Raw genomic sequence first — 15,448 nt, 5'->3', positions numbered from 1 at the left:
GACGATATTATGCCTGTCTTGCCATACGAATTGCGCATTCCACTTCAGGCATAGCGCACGATCCCCGCATTCCACGCTCAATTCATGCTTTTTGCTTTGTAGATCTTGTACGCATTGCTTGGTGTCTTGCATGGTCTTGCATGTTGAGTAGCTTCGCCTAGGCGTCCTGGCCCGGAGTAGATCCGTAGAACACCCTATTGTATTTAGCCTCGGAAAATAAGATATGCACCATGATGTATTATCGCTGCATGAGGAGGATGTAGCAATACGAGCTCTACGGAGTACATTACCCCGCACATGTATCCAACGGTCAAGCCCGGGGTCGAAGCGCGAGTTGACGTAGAGTCGATCTGAGGCTGTCGCTTACATGCGTCTAGACTTTAATAAGTAACTAGTTGCGAAGACAATGTATACTTCTGCCTTTATAATATCTTGGAAGATTGCGACACCAATTCTAACCACCCCAGGTGACGACATCACGACGCGTCGAAATCGCGTCAACCGTCGCGTTTTCATCCCACATATTACGACTTATAATTGATCGTACGACGAAGCATAGCCCATGTCGCTCGTCTCAACCAGTCGAATGACCGCGGTGTCATGTGATTCGACAACCGCTTCGTACCGTCCTTTGAAGTTTCCCTGCTTTTCTCCCGTCCACGAGTTGAACACAGTGTATTCAGCGTCGGCCTTCAACTCAGGCACTTCTGCGAAGTCAATGACCTTGGTCTGGGTCGCATTCAGTGTGTTCAATGCAAAAACATACACACCCTTGGAAGACTGTCCACTCCAGTACTCAGCGGGATGCGATTGATTCCAAGTCCAGTCGGCGTTGATACCCCACTTGTACGGTTTGGCTGCAGCGCCGACGATTGGATCTTGATTGAAGTCGATGAGTTCTTTATTGCTCAGAATCTCTAGGATTTCCGATTCGATGCCGTGAAGCGGGGTACCGATGATGAGAGGCGACTTCAGAGCGGCCCAGAGAGCGAAGTGGGATCGACTCTCTTGGAGGGTAAGGTTTCCATTGCCGACCTCAAGCATATCCCAGTCGCCGTGTCCCCAGAAGTTGGTTTCATTGTTGTAAAAGGAGGCATGATTGAGAATCGGCATGATGCCCCAAGAATACTGATGTTTGCCGTACCACTCTGGGTAGATGTCTCCCCACATGCGCCAGCTATGTCCAGTATCGTTGCCCCACTGCTCGATGTGGGCATGGCCCCAGGCACATTGCGAGTATTCAATCGTACGATTTGTCGCGAGGAGTGCATCACTCATGGTCTTATACCGCGTGAAGCTCTTCGAAGTCGTCCAATCATATTCTGCGGGCGCTGGAACAGGCCGAGCTTCACCGTCACCGCCGGCGCTCTGATCCTCAGCAGGAGGGCCTCCGAGCCAATTCTCCGGCCACCATCGGTACTCGTCGTCCCATTCGTCAGGGACCGCGCAGTTATCGTACTTGAGATCTGGTAGGAATGAGGAATGAAGAGGCGTGTAGAGGGTATGTAGCTTACAGTCGATGCCCCAATCGGCAAAGGTCCTAGCATCTACTTCCTCGTGTCCCAAAGAGCCAGCATATCCACCGCATGTCGTGTCGCCAGCATCACCGTAGATGCCGACTTTCAACCCGAGCTTATGAACTTCGTCCGCTGTGTGCTTGATGCCACTCGGAAACTTGGCATAGTCAGGACGGATCCTTCCTGTGACGTTGTCGCGCTGATGAGATTTGTCAGACCAACAATCATCTATATTCACATAATTGTAGCCGAGATCTTTCAAGCCGAGAGAAATGAGGAGTTCAGCGACCTCCAGGATGACGGTCTCGTTGATGGCGCATTCATACTCGTTCCATGTACTCCAGCCCATAGCTGGTAGACGGCCTGTGCGTCCATCTTGCGAAACCAGCGAAAAGCCTGAGCCGGCCAGTGCCAATCCGACAAGCAGTGAACGTAGGGACATGCTGAATATAGATGATGGATACGTTGATGAAGATTACCAGTCGTCAACATACGTCCTCATAATATATGCTTCTTGTCCGAGAAGGATTGAAAGGAAGGACTGCCGTTCTTGAAGCGGAGAGAAGCTCCGCGACCGCTTTCGGAAAGCACTGTAGGGGAATTGACATGACGATTGGGGGATTGAAGAACAGCGAAGAGGTCAATATAATTCTTCCGGAATGCGGACATTCGTTGGGGCAGACCGACTCATCAGCTCAACAGCAGCGTGATGTAGGCGTTCCGGAGACCATCAACCGGTTTAGCCAGTGGTATCGGCACAAAGATTGACGGCTTGATCACCGTGATCAGTCGTATCAAGATTGACAGTACGCAAAACTGTCTCATTGTAGACTCGCATCTCACTCAGAAATCGCACGTAGAAGAGAAGCTAAGATGGAGCTATTGGGCGGAGCCCCCATCGACACGTGATGCTTGCCATGCGCCCGGGCGCTGACGTCATGACCAGCGCCTTTTGCTTCCCGCACTTTACGCATCCACCACGACCACCGTCCATATCATCGCTCAGTGCCTATGATTGTGATGATGATGGCCGTGGTCATGAGAGTGATCGTGGCCATGGTCGTTTCCTTCATCGTCCTGCGCCCGCGGCCATTCGGCCCAGTAGCCATCGTCCCACATTTCTTGCAGAGTCTCTTCCTTCTCATCATTGTCCAACTTGTCATCGTGCATGACCTTCTTCCATTTCTTCATCTCCTTCTTCGTCAAAAGACATGCATCGAGCATCTTCGTCAACCCGTCGACGTCGAGCTTCTCTCCGATGAATACCTAAAGATGGGTATACGAAGTCAGTGTTTGTCTCACGTGCAGTTCGTACAGCGATATGTCTTACCATTTCTTGTCTGCGGTCGCCCCACTCTATAAATTAGTGTGCGAAGTCAGCGGATGTCTCACATGCAGTCTGTAGGTTTACAGCGACACTTACCTCCTTCGAAGTCGTTCCTGATAGCCTTCAGTGTGTCTTCGTCGGCGCCCCAGTCTTCTTCAGACACGCAGCAGAACCACGGCATCTCAGAACCGAGTGTCAGCATTGCGCCTGCAGTGCTCCACGAGCCCATCTGATTAGGACGCGTGGCAAGCCAGAAGAGACCCTTGCTTCGGTGTAGACCGCCGAAGTAGGGGCAAGCCTTCTTGTTGGCCAGAATTTCCTTGTCATCCATTTGGGGAATCTCTTCATCGTCGTCGCTGACCTTGTCGGAATCATCTTCGGACGCGCTGGCCTTTCCAGATTCAGATGACCCATCGATGGCGTTATCGTTACCATTATCACCGCCTTCCTCTTCTTCTTCCTCATCCTCTTCGGCATCGGCGACGTCTTCCGCCTCGTCTTGCAGCAGGATGAACTTGCCCTGGATAAGCCGGTACAGCTTCATTGGGTCGAATGGCCTGCGAGCGCGATACACGAAAGAGCCGATGCCATATCTAAATCCAGGTTAGCATAAGCGAGGCTTCCAGTACCGAGTGACTTACTCGAGCGTCTCCGGCTTGGGTGCGACACGCTTTCTTCCCGAGACGTCCATAACGGTCATTTCATGCAACGACTGGAGCCATCCAACGCTTGCGACAGCCTCGCCGAAATTGAACACGCCCGTATTGAGCATCTCGCGAACATCCACCTTGGAGTACCTCGCTTCAATGATCTTCGCTTTCGGGTTCAGCGACTTTATGTATGCTCGAACGCGCCCCAGGGTTGCCTTGTCGGCTCTATCAATCTTGTTGATGATGATAACATTGGCAAACTCAATCTGGTCCGCGAAAAGATCGGATATGGTTCGTTGATCTTCATCGGGAACTTCTTCTCGACCAAAGCGGTCTTGTAGGAACTCGGCCGTATCGAACTCGGAAAAGAAGCGGAAGGCATCCACCACGGTGACCATGGTATCGACGGTCGCAATGCTCTTCAGCCCACCGATCTTCGCGCTTTGAACATTTGTAAGCTACTATATCGTACCACCGCCTTGGTTTCGACTTACACTTTCGCAAAGACCTCCTTCTCCTCAGGTTCCAGTCCCTCAGCGTCGATCATTGCCTCAGTAAGCTCGGTCGTGAAGGTCTCTGCCACTTGTTGTGGCTCACTAATACCGGAGCTCTCGATGATTACATGGTCAAATGCGTTCTCGGACCAAGCCAGGCGTGCTAGTTCAACAAGTAAGTCGCTTCGCAATGTACAGCAGATGCAACCTTATTGGGAAGTCAGCGTATGTCTTTACATATACTTCGCCCAGTCATTGTCTCACCATTCTCCATTTGCACGACCTTCTCCTTTAGACGTATCTCGCCGTTACTGTTCTTGTTGTTGCCACGGCTAACGAGGTTTGCGTCGACGTTGACTGATGCCATGTCGTTGACAATGACGGCTATGCGTAGTCCATGGTCCGGCGACTGCAGGATGTGACGAAGCAAGGTCGTCTTTCCACTGCCCTACTTTTGTTAGTCTTAATCTTCAAATTTATCAGCCCTCACTTACCAAAAATCCGGAAAGGACGGTCACTGGGAGCGGCTTTCGCTCGGTGGTCTTGTTCTTCGCCTTCATCTCCGCACCGCCGGTCTTTCTACGCTTCGCAGGTGGCATAAGGAATTGATATAGTTGTTTTAAGCTCTACGAACGTTTGGAAACTCTTTGGAATTTGTTCCAATGGTTTTTGTATCTGTCCTGTTCCCGTTGTGCGCGTCGACCATTGAGCACCAAGATGGCTCGGTCACATCAGCACGAAAGGGACGCATCTCATTCGTCGGAAACGCGAGAGGCACCAACGCAGTAACTACCAACCTGATAGTAGTAAGCCGTGTTCATCTGGGTATTAATATGGTAGGTCGGGGCAAGGCTCTGCATGGGATTGAGCTTGGGAGTTAGCTAACTCCGGAACTGGACCTTAACTATTCGTCTCTGTGCGATACCTCCGCAAGACTCTGAAAGAAGTAGTATGATGTTGTTTGCACAGCGGTTTCGAACATATATTTGAATGAAAGTCTAAACGTCTCACGTAGTATGGCCATCTCGAATTGGACGACCAACAAGGACGGCTTTCAGACGACCTTTAGCAAAGCAAGATCCACAACCCGCGTTGCGCTCTAATGCTGCAGATAGATGATTGGCATTTCTGGGATTATATCATAAAGGTTCCAAGGCCGCTATGTTGCCATAACATTGATGCAGCCGTTAGTCTCGAGCTGCAGAGAGAGCCCCTGGAAGACGCGACAGTAGCGTAGATGATGTCATTTAGCCGGGCATCTCGCGACGCGTCGCGTTCTTCTCCTCCCTAGATTACCAGCCACCACCCACACCCCTTGTCGTCATCCAGATGTTACTCTTTTTTCTGCTGGAAGCCTGCGCCATATGCTGTCGTCGCATTCAGTCTCTCCAGGATGTACTCTCCAGCCCTGATTGGTTTCCACCGACTTTCCTCGCCCTCTTTCAAACACGTCGGCAACGTCTCAATTACCGTGTCATAGTTCACCGAAAAGAAGAATGGCACACTGTATCTTGCCTCTGCAGTTCGGTTCACGACGCGATGTACCGTGCTCTTATATAACCCATTCGTCCACCGCATGAGGAAGTCGGCAACATTCACGATGAGGGCGCCGGGGATGTGCGGAGCGATATACCATTGACCGGAGGGCTTCAGAATTTCGAGGCCGGGAACAGTCGATGTAAGCAGCAGGGTGAAGCACTCGTAGTCTGAGTGAGCGCCTAGGCCGATCTGCGCTTCCTCGGTTGGCGTAAGATTATTAGTAAGAGGGGTTTTGGGGGGTGGATAGTACAGAAGCCGTGCGATACCTCCGGGATGCGCCGTCATGGAGTCGAAGTAGTCTTCAGGGAGATCGAGTGAGAGCGCAAACAGGCGGAACAAGTGACGGGCGAGATCAAGGACCTAGAAACGGTGAGCATGTCTGCACACTACGTGACGAACACCTCTGGCGAATTCGACTCACAGCACCATAGTATTTACGGACGTTTTCATAAAATCCCGGCAGGTCCTGTTCATCAGGCCACATGTTACTCTTCTCTGTTGACCCATCAAGATTCTTGTATTTGCCATCGCCACCAGAAAAGTCCAAGCGCTCTTCGTAAGCGAAGTTGAAGACTTCCTTCTCCTCCTTGTCACCGGCGATGGATGTATACTCGCTCGGCTCCCAGCCCAAGCCAAACTTGTTGTTCTTCAGATGCAAAGTCTCTTTCTTGCTCAGCGGCAGTTCATGCATGAACCGATCAGCCTGATGCAGAATTCCATCACAAGCTGATTCGGGTATGCGATGATTGGTAATGTAGAAGAACCCAGAGGTGGTGCAGGCTCGATGAATTTGCGCAGCAACCGCTTGGCGGTCCTCAAGAGAAGCAGAGAATGAAGGAGTCAGATCGATAATAGGTATTTCGAAGTTCTCATCGGCAATACGGTCCTTCGCCGAGAGTCGTGACTGCAGATAAGCGGCGGCGCCATTTCGGGCTTCCTCGTATGTCGTCTGGTCCGGCACGTGCACTGCGGTAGTCGTCATGGGTGTGCTCAGCGATCCGGGTTCTTCTCGAATCTCAAAGCGATATCGGGAGGTATGGTCAATATTAAAGTAGGGCGCGTAGGGCGCGAGATGATGGGCGATGAGAAGTGGGGGCAGCTACGGTGATGCATCGGATCTAAGACTCAATATGCTTGCCCATCTGATACTGTACCCCTCATTTCACAACACAGATCCTCCTGCCACAAACATTCAGTCATGTCTCGATCTCAGAACACCACTGTCTTCACCAATGGTCGCTTCTTCAACAGCGGCGCAACACAGTCCGAAGCACAGTTCCACACGACGTTAGCCGTTCAAGATGGCAAGATTAGCTTCATCGGAAGCTCACAGGGCTCCGAAATCCAAGAGCTTTGCAATGCCGGTGCCAAAGTGAGCGATCTTGGCGGAAAACATGTTTTTCCTGGATTCATCGATTCTCACATGCATTTCCTTATGCTTGGCCAATCGCTGCACAAAGTGGACCTGGATCATGCGAAGGATCTCGAGGAGATCCGAGCCCGCATCTTGAAGTACGCGAAAGCGAATCCGGACAAACCGCGCATAATGTGCAAAGGCTGGATGCACTCGATGACCAACGGCGAGGCTAAAGCGAGCATGTTGGACGACCTAGATCCCAGACCGATCTACATAGATTCGAAGGACATTCATTCGTGCTGGTGTAACAGTGCAGCGCTGAAAGAGATGGGTGTTCAAGAGATGGAGACGCCGGCTGGTGGCACGATCGAGAGAGATCTCAACGGCAACGCGTCGGGCCTTTTGAGCGAAGCATGTGTCTTACTTATCGTTTGGCCGTGGCTTGCACAGGTTACACCACTCGATGAGAAAATGGCGGCCTTGCGGACTGCGATTAAGGCGTATCATGCGGTTGGTTGTACAGGATGCATCGACATGGCGATGGATGAGAGTGCCTGGGAAGCTATTCTTGCTCTACGATCTGCGGAAGGGTTGCCAATGCGAGTGGCTGCGCATTGGTGCATCATGCCTGGCGATGGCGAGGAACATCGGCTGCGACAGGTTGAGCGCGCTATCAAACTAAGCCAGGAGTTTAACAAGAACACCAGCCCTGATCTGAGAATCGTTGGCATAAAGGTCATCTGTGATGGAGTCATTGATGCGTGTACTGCAGCGCTGGCAGAACCGTATACCTCGAACGGGCATTTTGAAGGTCCAATCTGGACACCAGAGATGCTCGATCCCGTTGTCAAGAAGGCGATCGAAGGCGGACTGCAATGTGCCCTGCATGCGATAGGTGACCAGGCGGTCCACAATGCTGTCAATGTGCTCGAAAAATATGGAAAACAAGACCAGAGGCACCGTATCGAGCATCTCGAACTTACCGCACCGGAAGACGCGAAGCGACTTGGTCAGCTCGGCATAACAGCAAGTATTCAACCAGTCCACTCAGACCCTGCTATCCTCCGTGCGTGGCCGAAGCTTCTTGGTCCAGAACGCGTGAAGCGAGCGTTTGCGTACTCTGACTTCTCGGATCACGGTGCGACACTTGCCATCGGCTCAGACACACCTACCGCGCCCTATGCGCCGCTGCCAAATCTGTATGTCGCTACCACTCGCAAGTCAGCGAGGCAGCCAGATGCTGGAGACGCGCCTGTCAATGAGAATTTCCGCCTTGAGTTGACGCAAGCGGTGACTGCTGTGACTAGGGGCGCAGCGTATTCTTCGTTCGCAGATGATCGCGTAGGTAGTTTGGAGGTCGGAAAGATGGCAGACTTTTGCGTCATAGACATGGAGTGGAAGGGCGAAGAGTTGCTCAAGGCCAAGATTCTGGAAACATGGTTTGAGGGAAAGCAGGTGTACAAAGCTTGAGTCTTGATCTACTGGGGTAGAAAGCTTCCTGCAGATGTATAGGCTTGAGATGCGAAACCGCCGATGGTGCCTGCTGTGTCAACCACATCGAGACGTCGTCGTGACCCACCTGCACGTGGTACTAGGTGATTGCATCACATACACCAAACAACACTATCAACTGCACTCTACCCAACACCAACGAGACAATGCTGAGGAAAGACTTGGCTAAAGACCAGTGTGTCAGTAGATTTTACCGCTCGATGACCAACCACATCTGGAGACTCTCTGGTAAGCCCCGGTAATGACTAAGAAGGCTTCAAAAACAGCCTCGCGGAAGCCTCCTCCATGCACCGCATGTGGCGATAAAGATCACACAAATGCGCATATAACGGCATTGCACACCGAAATACGAAGAGATTCTGGCATTGTCAAAATCGATGTTCACGCATCATCCATGTATCAGCGGTGCGTCTGAAACCAGAGGTGTAGCCCCGCAACCTCGCATGTTTCACACCTCGAGTCGACCTGCCCAAACCTCATCTCGAACTCAAGTGCGGAATCCCACTCCGCGTTTCTATAGCGAGAATTCAGTCGCAAAAGACGGTTTAATCTCCGTCACCTGCAGAATTTTCGTTGCACGGCATTCCCGTCCGTCTTAGCAGCTGTCATGGGGGCTTAGACGTCGAGGAACTATGCCTGGATGACAGCTCATGGGAAGGCATGGTCCTCAGGTGTTTCGCAACCCGATGGACGTCATTCAGGGTGCTCTTCGGATATATTGATCGATTGTCGCGCCCTGTTCTCCGCTGCCCAGTTTGAACATCACGTACTATACATACATCAACTACATCATCTCTTAGTTGATACATACATTTTGAGTCGTATCATATACCAAGAGCGTATCTTCTTCAACTCTCTTCTCTTACCTTGCCACATCAACCAACAACATGTTGACCAACCGTCGCTCGACCATGATGGTCCCTCCCAACCGCATGCCCAGCTGGCATCCTCACTCAAAAGGCACCATGCCTCAGCAGCCATCATCAACGCCTCTCGCAATCGATACCGAAGCACCTCAAAGTCGCACACCCGCCGTCTTGACATCAACGACATCCGACCTGCCCGGCCATCGCGTCATCCGCGTCCTCGGTGCCGTTCACGGAACTACCAGCGCGACGCGCAAAGACCCAAAATCCTTCATCAAGAACATCGCAAGCAGTTTCAACAGCAGCTGGGGAGAGGCAAAGAGCGTGACGAGTATCGTGTACCAGGCGCGCGATCAAGCGATCGACAGGCTTGTGAAAGAGGCAATAAGCAAGGGCGCCAATGCAATTGTTGGATTGGAAATACGGGAAAGCGAGATACTTGGTTGCGTGGTGGTAAGCGTCAGTGGAACTGCAGCTTGGGTTGAGAAGGGGAATCAGAGCAATGTCAAGAGGGATAGCGCGCAAGAGGCTGATCCTTTTCGATGACAGTTTACAGAGGACGAAGGGCATCGGTGTGCAATAAGGCTAAATGGATGTTATTTTGAACGGGTAATCGGACGATGCAGCACTGGCTTGCGACATCGAGATTTTGACTTTCTAGAGAGCGGGATATTGGGATCAGGTATTTACTATGTGTTCAGAATCTTTAGCATGCTTACCACATCTGCTCAATTCTTGCGCCTTTTCTTTGATCACTAACCAGACTACCAAAGCAGATAGTGCTGCTGATTGACCAAGCGCTTGCGCACCACCCCACAGTCTTTCACAGCGGAGAATGTTGACCCGATGCATCGAAGCACTGGCTGGCCCCACTTCGGACTATCTTACCAGGTCGCCTTGGACATCAGCAACAAGTTCCGCGCGTTACTATCGTGGGCATCGTTCGAGCGCAAACAAGAACGGGTTCCCTGGGCGCCAAACCGTCTCATCTCGTACCGCTCGGAGGCTGGGGCACGCTAGTACTGAAGTAGCAATTTAGCCGCGCATGAGGCCGACACGACAATTTTGACGGCGAAAGCACCGAGCTGCCATGGGCGCGGAGACCCCAGCCTGCCCCAGGTTCTTTCCGTAGCCTCGGCAAGTGGAGACGCCTTATGACACCAATTCAACTCCACAAGAAGCTGGACGGGAGTCGAAGACAATGCCATCGCTCTGCCGGACGCCGCGACCGAACATCCGCAAACAGCATGCACGCACCGTGGATACAAGTATTGGACATGCACCGTCTTTTCCATCAGCCAAGATGTCGGACATCGCATAACGTCACTCGAGAGGGGTCGCTGCACCCGCCGGCATGGGATGCATGGATCGTCAGGAACTAACCCTCGACTTCATCCAATTCTTCCGCTCGTCTACGCCTGAGTCCTCCAATGACGGGTGGCGCTACACAAGCACTCTCGCCTATACGCCATCGATCCGGGAAATGTCATGACGATTGTACCGGCCCATGTATGCACATTGCTCTTGATTCTTCCCGTGGCCAAGGCCTGGCGTAGCTGAAGTCCCGCGATGTTGGGGAACGGTAAGTGAGCCGGGATATGGGTGGAGGTATAAGGTCAGCCAGAACAGACGTTTTTGGGCCGGTTCAGCAATTCATCGTCTTTTGATCGCAAAGATGGTGTTTCTCAAAGGGATTGCAGCTGCGGCCTGCGCCACTTCTGCGCTTGCTGCTGATATTATCGTCCAGAATTCTGGAGGCAATCAAACCGGCGCGTTTGGTCACTCTTACGGCTATGGCTTCCTTCACGAGGTAAATCATCATCATCCGTGTGGAAACGCCTTGTACTGACCTTTTCTTAGGATATCAACAACTCTGGTGATGGTGGCATCTATGCTGAGTTGATCCAAAACCGTGCTTTCCAGTACAGCCAGAACTACAGCGTTTCCACGGACCACTACTTCAGCGTCAATGGCGCTCAGCTTAGCATTCAAATGCTAGACGAGCCGCTATCTGAGCAGTTGCCGGCATCCATGCGCGTCTCAGCTGGAAATGGTAGCTATGCTACCGGAAAGATTGGCTTCAAGAACGAGGGCTACTGGGGTATGGACGTCCGCCCGCAGACCTACACCGGATCATTTTGGGTCAAGGGCGCGTACAACGGTGTTTTCACTGCATCGCTGGAATCAAACTTGACAAGCGACGTCTTCGCATCCGTTGAAGTGCCATCCAAGTCCGTTGCAGACGACTGGACCGAGCACACATTCGAGCTCGTTCCCGAGATGGCTGCGCCCAATTCCAACAACACCTTCTCCATCACTTTCGACGGTGCCGCAGCCAGCGCACTCGACTTCAACCTGATCTCCCTCTTCCCTCCGACTTACAAGGGCCGCAAGAACGGTCTCCGTGTCGATATTGCTGAGGCTCTTGCGGACATGAACCCCAAGCTCCTCCGATTCCCAGGCGGTAACATGCTTGAGGGTCTCAGGAACGATTCTTACTGGGACTGGAAGGATTCGCTTGGTCCTCTGAGATATCGCCCTGGTTTCCAGGGCGTGTGGGGATACCAGCAGACTCACGGTCTTGGTCTTATGGAGTACCTTGAGTGGTCTGAGGACATGGGTCTCGAGATTGTCCTGGGTGTTTGGGCCGGTCTTGACTTGGACGGTGGTGTCACACCTCAAGAAGACCTCCCAGCCTTCGTCAAAGACGCTCTTGACGAGATCGAGTTTGTGTGCGGCCCCGTCAACTCTACTTGGGGTGCGCGCCGCGCCGAGCTTGGACACCCTGAGCCGTTTGAGCTCAACTACGTCGAGGTTGGTAACGAAGACTGGCTCGCTGGCTTCCCCGGTGGCTGGGAGTCTTACCGCGCATACCGTTTCCCGATGTTCTACAACGCCATCAGCAAAGCCTACCCTCACATTCAGGTGATTGCTTCGGCTGCTTCTAGCGACCCTGCCGGAACTCCCCCGATCTACGGACCAAACATGGAGAACGGTCAGATCTTGCCTCTCGACGCGCTTGGTGACTACCACCCGTACCGCGAGCCTGATGAGCTCGTCTATGAGTTCAACCGATTCGACAACGACGCCGGCCACATTGTTGGTGAGGTCGCCGCCACCCACGTCAACGGCGGTATCCGCTGGGATGGCGACTTGTACCCTTACCCATGGTGGCAGGGTGCTGTTGGTGAAGCCGTATCGCTGATCGGCTACGAGCGCAACTCCGACCGCATCCCTGGTACCTTCTACGCACCAGTCCTGAAGAACAACAACCGCTTCCAGTGGCCCATCACACTCATCCAATTCGATGCCGACCCGAAGCGCACCACCAAGGCCGTTACGTGGTACTGCTGGAGTCTGTTTGCTCACCACCCCATCTCCCACACGCTTCCCACCCACTCCAACACCTCCTACGGACCACTCTACTGGGGTGCTGGTTACGATGAGAACCGCAACGGTGCCATGGTCTGGAAGGGTGCTGTCTACAACACCACCGACCACGCTGACGTCCCTGTGAGCGTCCAATTCCAGGGCGTTGCTCCGGGTACTATGGCCAACCTTACTTACCTTACCAACTCCGTTGGCGACCCATACATGTACAACGACCCCTTCACCGGCATCAACATCGTCAACACTACCAACATGATGCTCACCGCCGGAAGCGATGGTGTGTTCCGCTTTACTCTTCCCGAGCTTAGTGTCGCAGTATTGGACACCGAGATCACTGGTGGAAACAGCACTGGTCACTACCGACGAAAGTTGTAGGAGACTGCTTCTGAATTCGTAGTTATGTAGATAGTGTATGAATCAAGTAATTTATATTACGACATCATCTCAAACTCCACAAACTGGAGTGGTTTACTACAAGCAAAAACCCTAAGATGATATGGCTAGCTCACAGGCCATCTCTAACCATTGATCCGATGTCATATAGGGCGCCCTTCATTGGCTGGTCATATACGTCCTGTTTGTCAGATCGAACACGGAACTGAGAAGGTGGTATCCAGTGCGAAAGCACAACGACTTGCTCTCTTCTTTTCCAATAAGCTCTACACAATTCCTTAGAATGCAGAGTGTTGCTGCATAATCAAATGGTGAGTCCGTGGAAAGTAGTTGTACACATGTTGACAGTGCAGCTGCAAAGAAGTCCAACATATATGGTTGCGCAACTAATGCCAGGTCCGTGCTCTGTCCCGGTGTCAACGAGAGGTGTTGGTGGTGTCTCATCATTGCAAGATTGGTATCGACAAAGGATAGGTATGAGACCGGATATATGGACCGAGCATCATATGCGAGTGCGAATTGTCCGTGGAGAATCGATAGTGCGCGACAAACGAATAGATCGAGCGTCAAGCGTAGGTTGTCGCTGCCAGGCAAGTCTGAAGTCTGGCACATCATCTGGCGTATCTCGAGGTTATACTGCCTCGCTTCATCGTAAGTAATCTGATCGTGTTGCGAATTGATCCGGGATAGAAAGCGATGTATGGTAGAAAGCAATCGGGGAACAATGCTGTCGAAGCAGTCTTCCAAGCTCGTTGGTGCACAATGGTCGGTTCCGACTGGAAGATCATCTTGCGGGAGTAGCGATTGCTGACCTGTGATCAACGACGTTTGTATGTCCAAATACACCACTATCACCCATAGCTTCCGCCGGGCATGTCTTTCGTGGGCGATTGCCGGTTCGTCAAATCCAGCCATCCAGTCCTTGTGTAACGCCATCATCATGGACAAGCGAACGACAAGACCCATGACAGTCCAGCTGGTGTCTAGTGCCCAGCAAGTTGCACATGCGACTGACTTTGCAAGTACCATGAGACACAGCGTGCTGATGTTTGTGGTCGTCGGACGATACATGTATGCGGTCTTCGCTAAGCAAGCTTCGCTGGCGTAGAAATATTCCGAAGAAGCAACCTCGTCGGTGGCTGTTGCATAGGCTCCAAGACCGAGTACTACAAAGTATTGAGCGAGCCAGCTGAAATCTTCCAACTCAGGAGTATCGTGGAAACTCTCCATCCTTGACATGAATGTAGAGAGATTGAGTACTGGCAGACCAGGATAATATACCCTAAAGTATGCCTCGGTGTAGAGCACTGCAGTAGCGGTGGAGTTTTGCAAGAGATCATGGATCTTATCAAGCGAAGCGTACGGTTGAGACTGAGAACTTCCAAATGGGAAGTTACCAGCTAGCGCGAAATCACTTGAGCAGTTTCCTGCAATGTGCTCCCGCATGGCCATGGTGAACGGGGGCGCCTCAAGGCCAGGTAATGTTTCCAACTATGAATGGTCAGAAGATGAAACGCAGCAACAACACAATGCACATATAAGCTTCTTCCGAATACATAATCGCCGAGAATTGTTCCCATTGTTCCGAGTGTGAACCCTGATCGTGACCATGCTTTCAACGATGTCGTCGCAAAGATCTGAGAAGATGGCTAGGCCACCGTGAATCTCGGAGCGACGTTATGAAGAAGACAAGAACGCTTACCCGGTCGAGGAGAGCTCTGAAATGACTAGAGCTTCGTTTCTTCAAGAACCAAGTAGCAACAACGAACTCGGGGTCCTCATCCGCGAAGGTGGAAGATGGTACGATCGGCTTCTCGGCTATCTTGACTCTGTGCGTATAGAGGCATGTTGTCTCATACCCGGAACGTGCGCATCTGCTACAAGGCGATCTTCTATCGCACTTGATCTTGAGTCGATGGCATCGTGTGCAGGAGAAGCAGGCTCGAGCGCGTCTTTTCACGCGCGAATCAGGCGAGGAAGATGCAGGTGTGGTATCGAGAGCCTCCTCCGAGCGACTGGGAGATTTGAGTGATGGCGTTTTTGGAGTCTGTACTTCGTAGGTGCAATTGGTCTTCGCCTTGTTGCAGCGTGAGCACGCGGGTCGGAGTTTGTCGCATTGACGCTTGGCTGAACGGCAGCGGATGCATGTCTGCACATCCCGAGCATGCGTCATGGCGGTTCATGTGATGGTGCGAGAGGCGGTCGGATGTAAGTTGGCAGATGCGGCCGCAACATCTTTATGAGTACCGAACATTGAAGCATGAGAGTGGAGGGAGAAGATGCGGGCGGTCGGCGATGATCGGTATTAACATTAGTGTCAGCCCACGCTAGACCCATACAGAGGTAGCGTGTCAGACATCTCGCGCTACTCAGTGGGCCTCCTGATCTGCATACGACTGGCAT

At 52.1% G+C, this 15,448-nt stretch overlaps 7 protein-coding genes across 7 annotated transcripts; 3 read left to right on the top strand and 4 right to left on the bottom strand.

The window, feature by feature from the left end:
- Positions 1–107: 107 nt before the first annotated feature.
- BKA58DRAFT_349888 (alpha-galactosidase precursor) lies at positions 108–1,959 on the bottom strand (the record flags this gene model as incomplete). The annotated part of the gene is made up of 2 exons (XM_046168502.1): positions 108–1,466; positions 1,515–1,959. 2 exons carry the CDS (start codon positions 1,957–1,959, stop codon positions 532–534), a joined length of 1,380 nt encoding a protein of 459 aa, XP_046030510.1. The 3' UTR covers positions 108–531.
- A 560-nt stretch (positions 1,960–2,519) lies between these two features.
- On the bottom strand, positions 2,520–4,587 carry BKA58DRAFT_304851 (CobW/HypB/UreG, nucleotide-binding domain-containing protein; the record flags this gene model as incomplete). Its single annotated transcript, XM_046167032.1, has 7 exons — positions 2,520–2,783; positions 2,848–2,873; positions 2,941–3,437; positions 3,486–3,935; positions 3,989–4,196; positions 4,253–4,436; positions 4,483–4,587. 7 exons carry the CDS (start codon positions 4,585–4,587, stop codon positions 2,520–2,522), a joined length of 1,734 nt encoding a protein of 577 aa, XP_046030509.1.
- Positions 4,588–4,947: 360 nt separating this feature from the next.
- Positions 4,948–6,566, bottom strand: BKA58DRAFT_371879 (flavonol synthase/flavanone 3-hydroxylase). The gene is made up of 2 exons (XM_046169071.1): positions 5,949–6,566; positions 4,948–5,887 (listed from the first exon to the last, which is right to left on the bottom strand). Exons 1-2 carry the CDS (start codon positions 6,507–6,509, stop codon positions 5,321–5,323), a joined length of 1,128 nt encoding a protein of 375 aa, XP_046030508.1. The 5' UTR covers positions 6,510–6,566; the 3' UTR covers positions 4,948–5,320.
- BKA58DRAFT_5725 (amidohydrolase family protein) lies at positions 6,554–8,695 on the top strand. Its single transcript, XM_046175556.1, has one exon. It carries the CDS (start codon positions 6,726–6,728, stop codon positions 8,352–8,354), a length of 1,629 nt encoding a protein of 542 aa, XP_046030507.1. The 5' UTR covers positions 6,554–6,725; the 3' UTR covers positions 8,355–8,695.
- Positions 8,696–9,283: 588 nt separating this feature from the next.
- BKA58DRAFT_305610 (putative heavy-metal-binding-domain-containing protein) lies at positions 9,284–9,808 on the top strand (the record flags this gene model as incomplete). Its single annotated transcript, XM_046167073.1, has 1 exon — positions 9,284–9,808. The coding sequence occupies one exon, from the start codon at positions 9,284–9,286 to the stop codon at positions 9,806–9,808; it is 525 nt and encodes a 174-aa protein (XP_046030506.1).
- A 951-nt stretch (positions 9,809–10,759) lies between these two features.
- On the top strand, positions 10,760–13,116 carry BKA58DRAFT_5698 (glycoside hydrolase superfamily). Its single transcript, XM_046175550.1, has 2 exons — positions 10,760–11,072; positions 11,123–13,116. Exons 1-2 carry the CDS (start codon positions 10,938–10,940, stop codon positions 13,025–13,027), a joined length of 2,040 nt encoding a protein of 679 aa, XP_046030505.1. The 5' UTR covers positions 10,760–10,937; the 3' UTR covers positions 13,028–13,116.
- On the bottom strand, positions 13,023–15,305 carry BKA58DRAFT_371875 (uncharacterized protein). The gene is made up of 2 exons (XM_046169070.1): positions 14,748–15,305; positions 13,023–14,536 (listed from the first exon to the last, which is right to left on the bottom strand). Exons 1-2 carry the CDS (start codon positions 15,216–15,218, stop codon positions 13,205–13,207), a joined length of 1,803 nt encoding a protein of 600 aa, XP_046030504.1. The 5' UTR covers positions 15,219–15,305; the 3' UTR covers positions 13,023–13,204.
- Positions 15,306–15,448: the final 143 nt, after the last annotated feature.

The sequence above is a fragment of the Alternaria rosae genome (assembly GCF_020736505.1).
Source record: "Alternaria rosae strain MPI-PUGE-AT-0040 chromosome Unknown BKA58scaffold_1, whole genome shotgun sequence".
NCBI classification, from domain to species: Eukaryota; Fungi; Ascomycota; class Dothideomycetes; order Pleosporales; family Pleosporaceae; genus Alternaria; species Alternaria rosae.
Note: the sequence above shows the minus strand (reverse complement) of the source record. Positions and strands in the feature narration are given on the sequence as shown.

What these genes read in the sequence shown, in the direction of transcription:
- BKA58DRAFT_371875 (XM_046169070.1), bottom strand. Translation starts at nt 15,218, where the DNA reads ATGACGCATGCTCGGGATGTGCAGACATGCATCCGCTGCCGTTCAGCC. An exon ending in TCAGAGCTCTCCTCGACCGG is followed by an intron (nt 14,537 to 14,747) that starts GTAAGCGTTCTT and finishes GACCATTCATAG; the next exon opens with TTGGAAACATTACCTGGCCT.
- BKA58DRAFT_5725 (XM_046175556.1), top strand. Translation starts at nt 6,726, where the DNA reads ATGTCTCGATCTCAGAACACCACTGTCTTCACCAATGGTCGCTTCTTC.
- BKA58DRAFT_5698 (XM_046175550.1), top strand. Translation starts at nt 10,938, where the DNA reads ATGGTGTTTCTCAAAGGGATTGCAGCTGCGGCCTGCGCCACTTCTGCG. An exon ending in GCTATGGCTTCCTTCACGAG is followed by an intron (nt 11,073 to 11,122) that starts GTAAATCATCAT and finishes ACCTTTTCTTAG; the next exon opens with GATATCAACAACTCTGGTGA.
- BKA58DRAFT_371879 (XM_046169071.1), bottom strand. Translation starts at nt 6,509, where the DNA reads ATGACGACTACCGCAGTGCACGTGCCGGACCAGACGACATACGAGGAA. An exon ending in TCCGTAAATACTATGGTGCT is followed by an intron (nt 5,888 to 5,948) that starts GTGAGTCGAATT and finishes CACCGTTTCTAG; the next exon opens with GTCCTTGATCTCGCCCGTCA.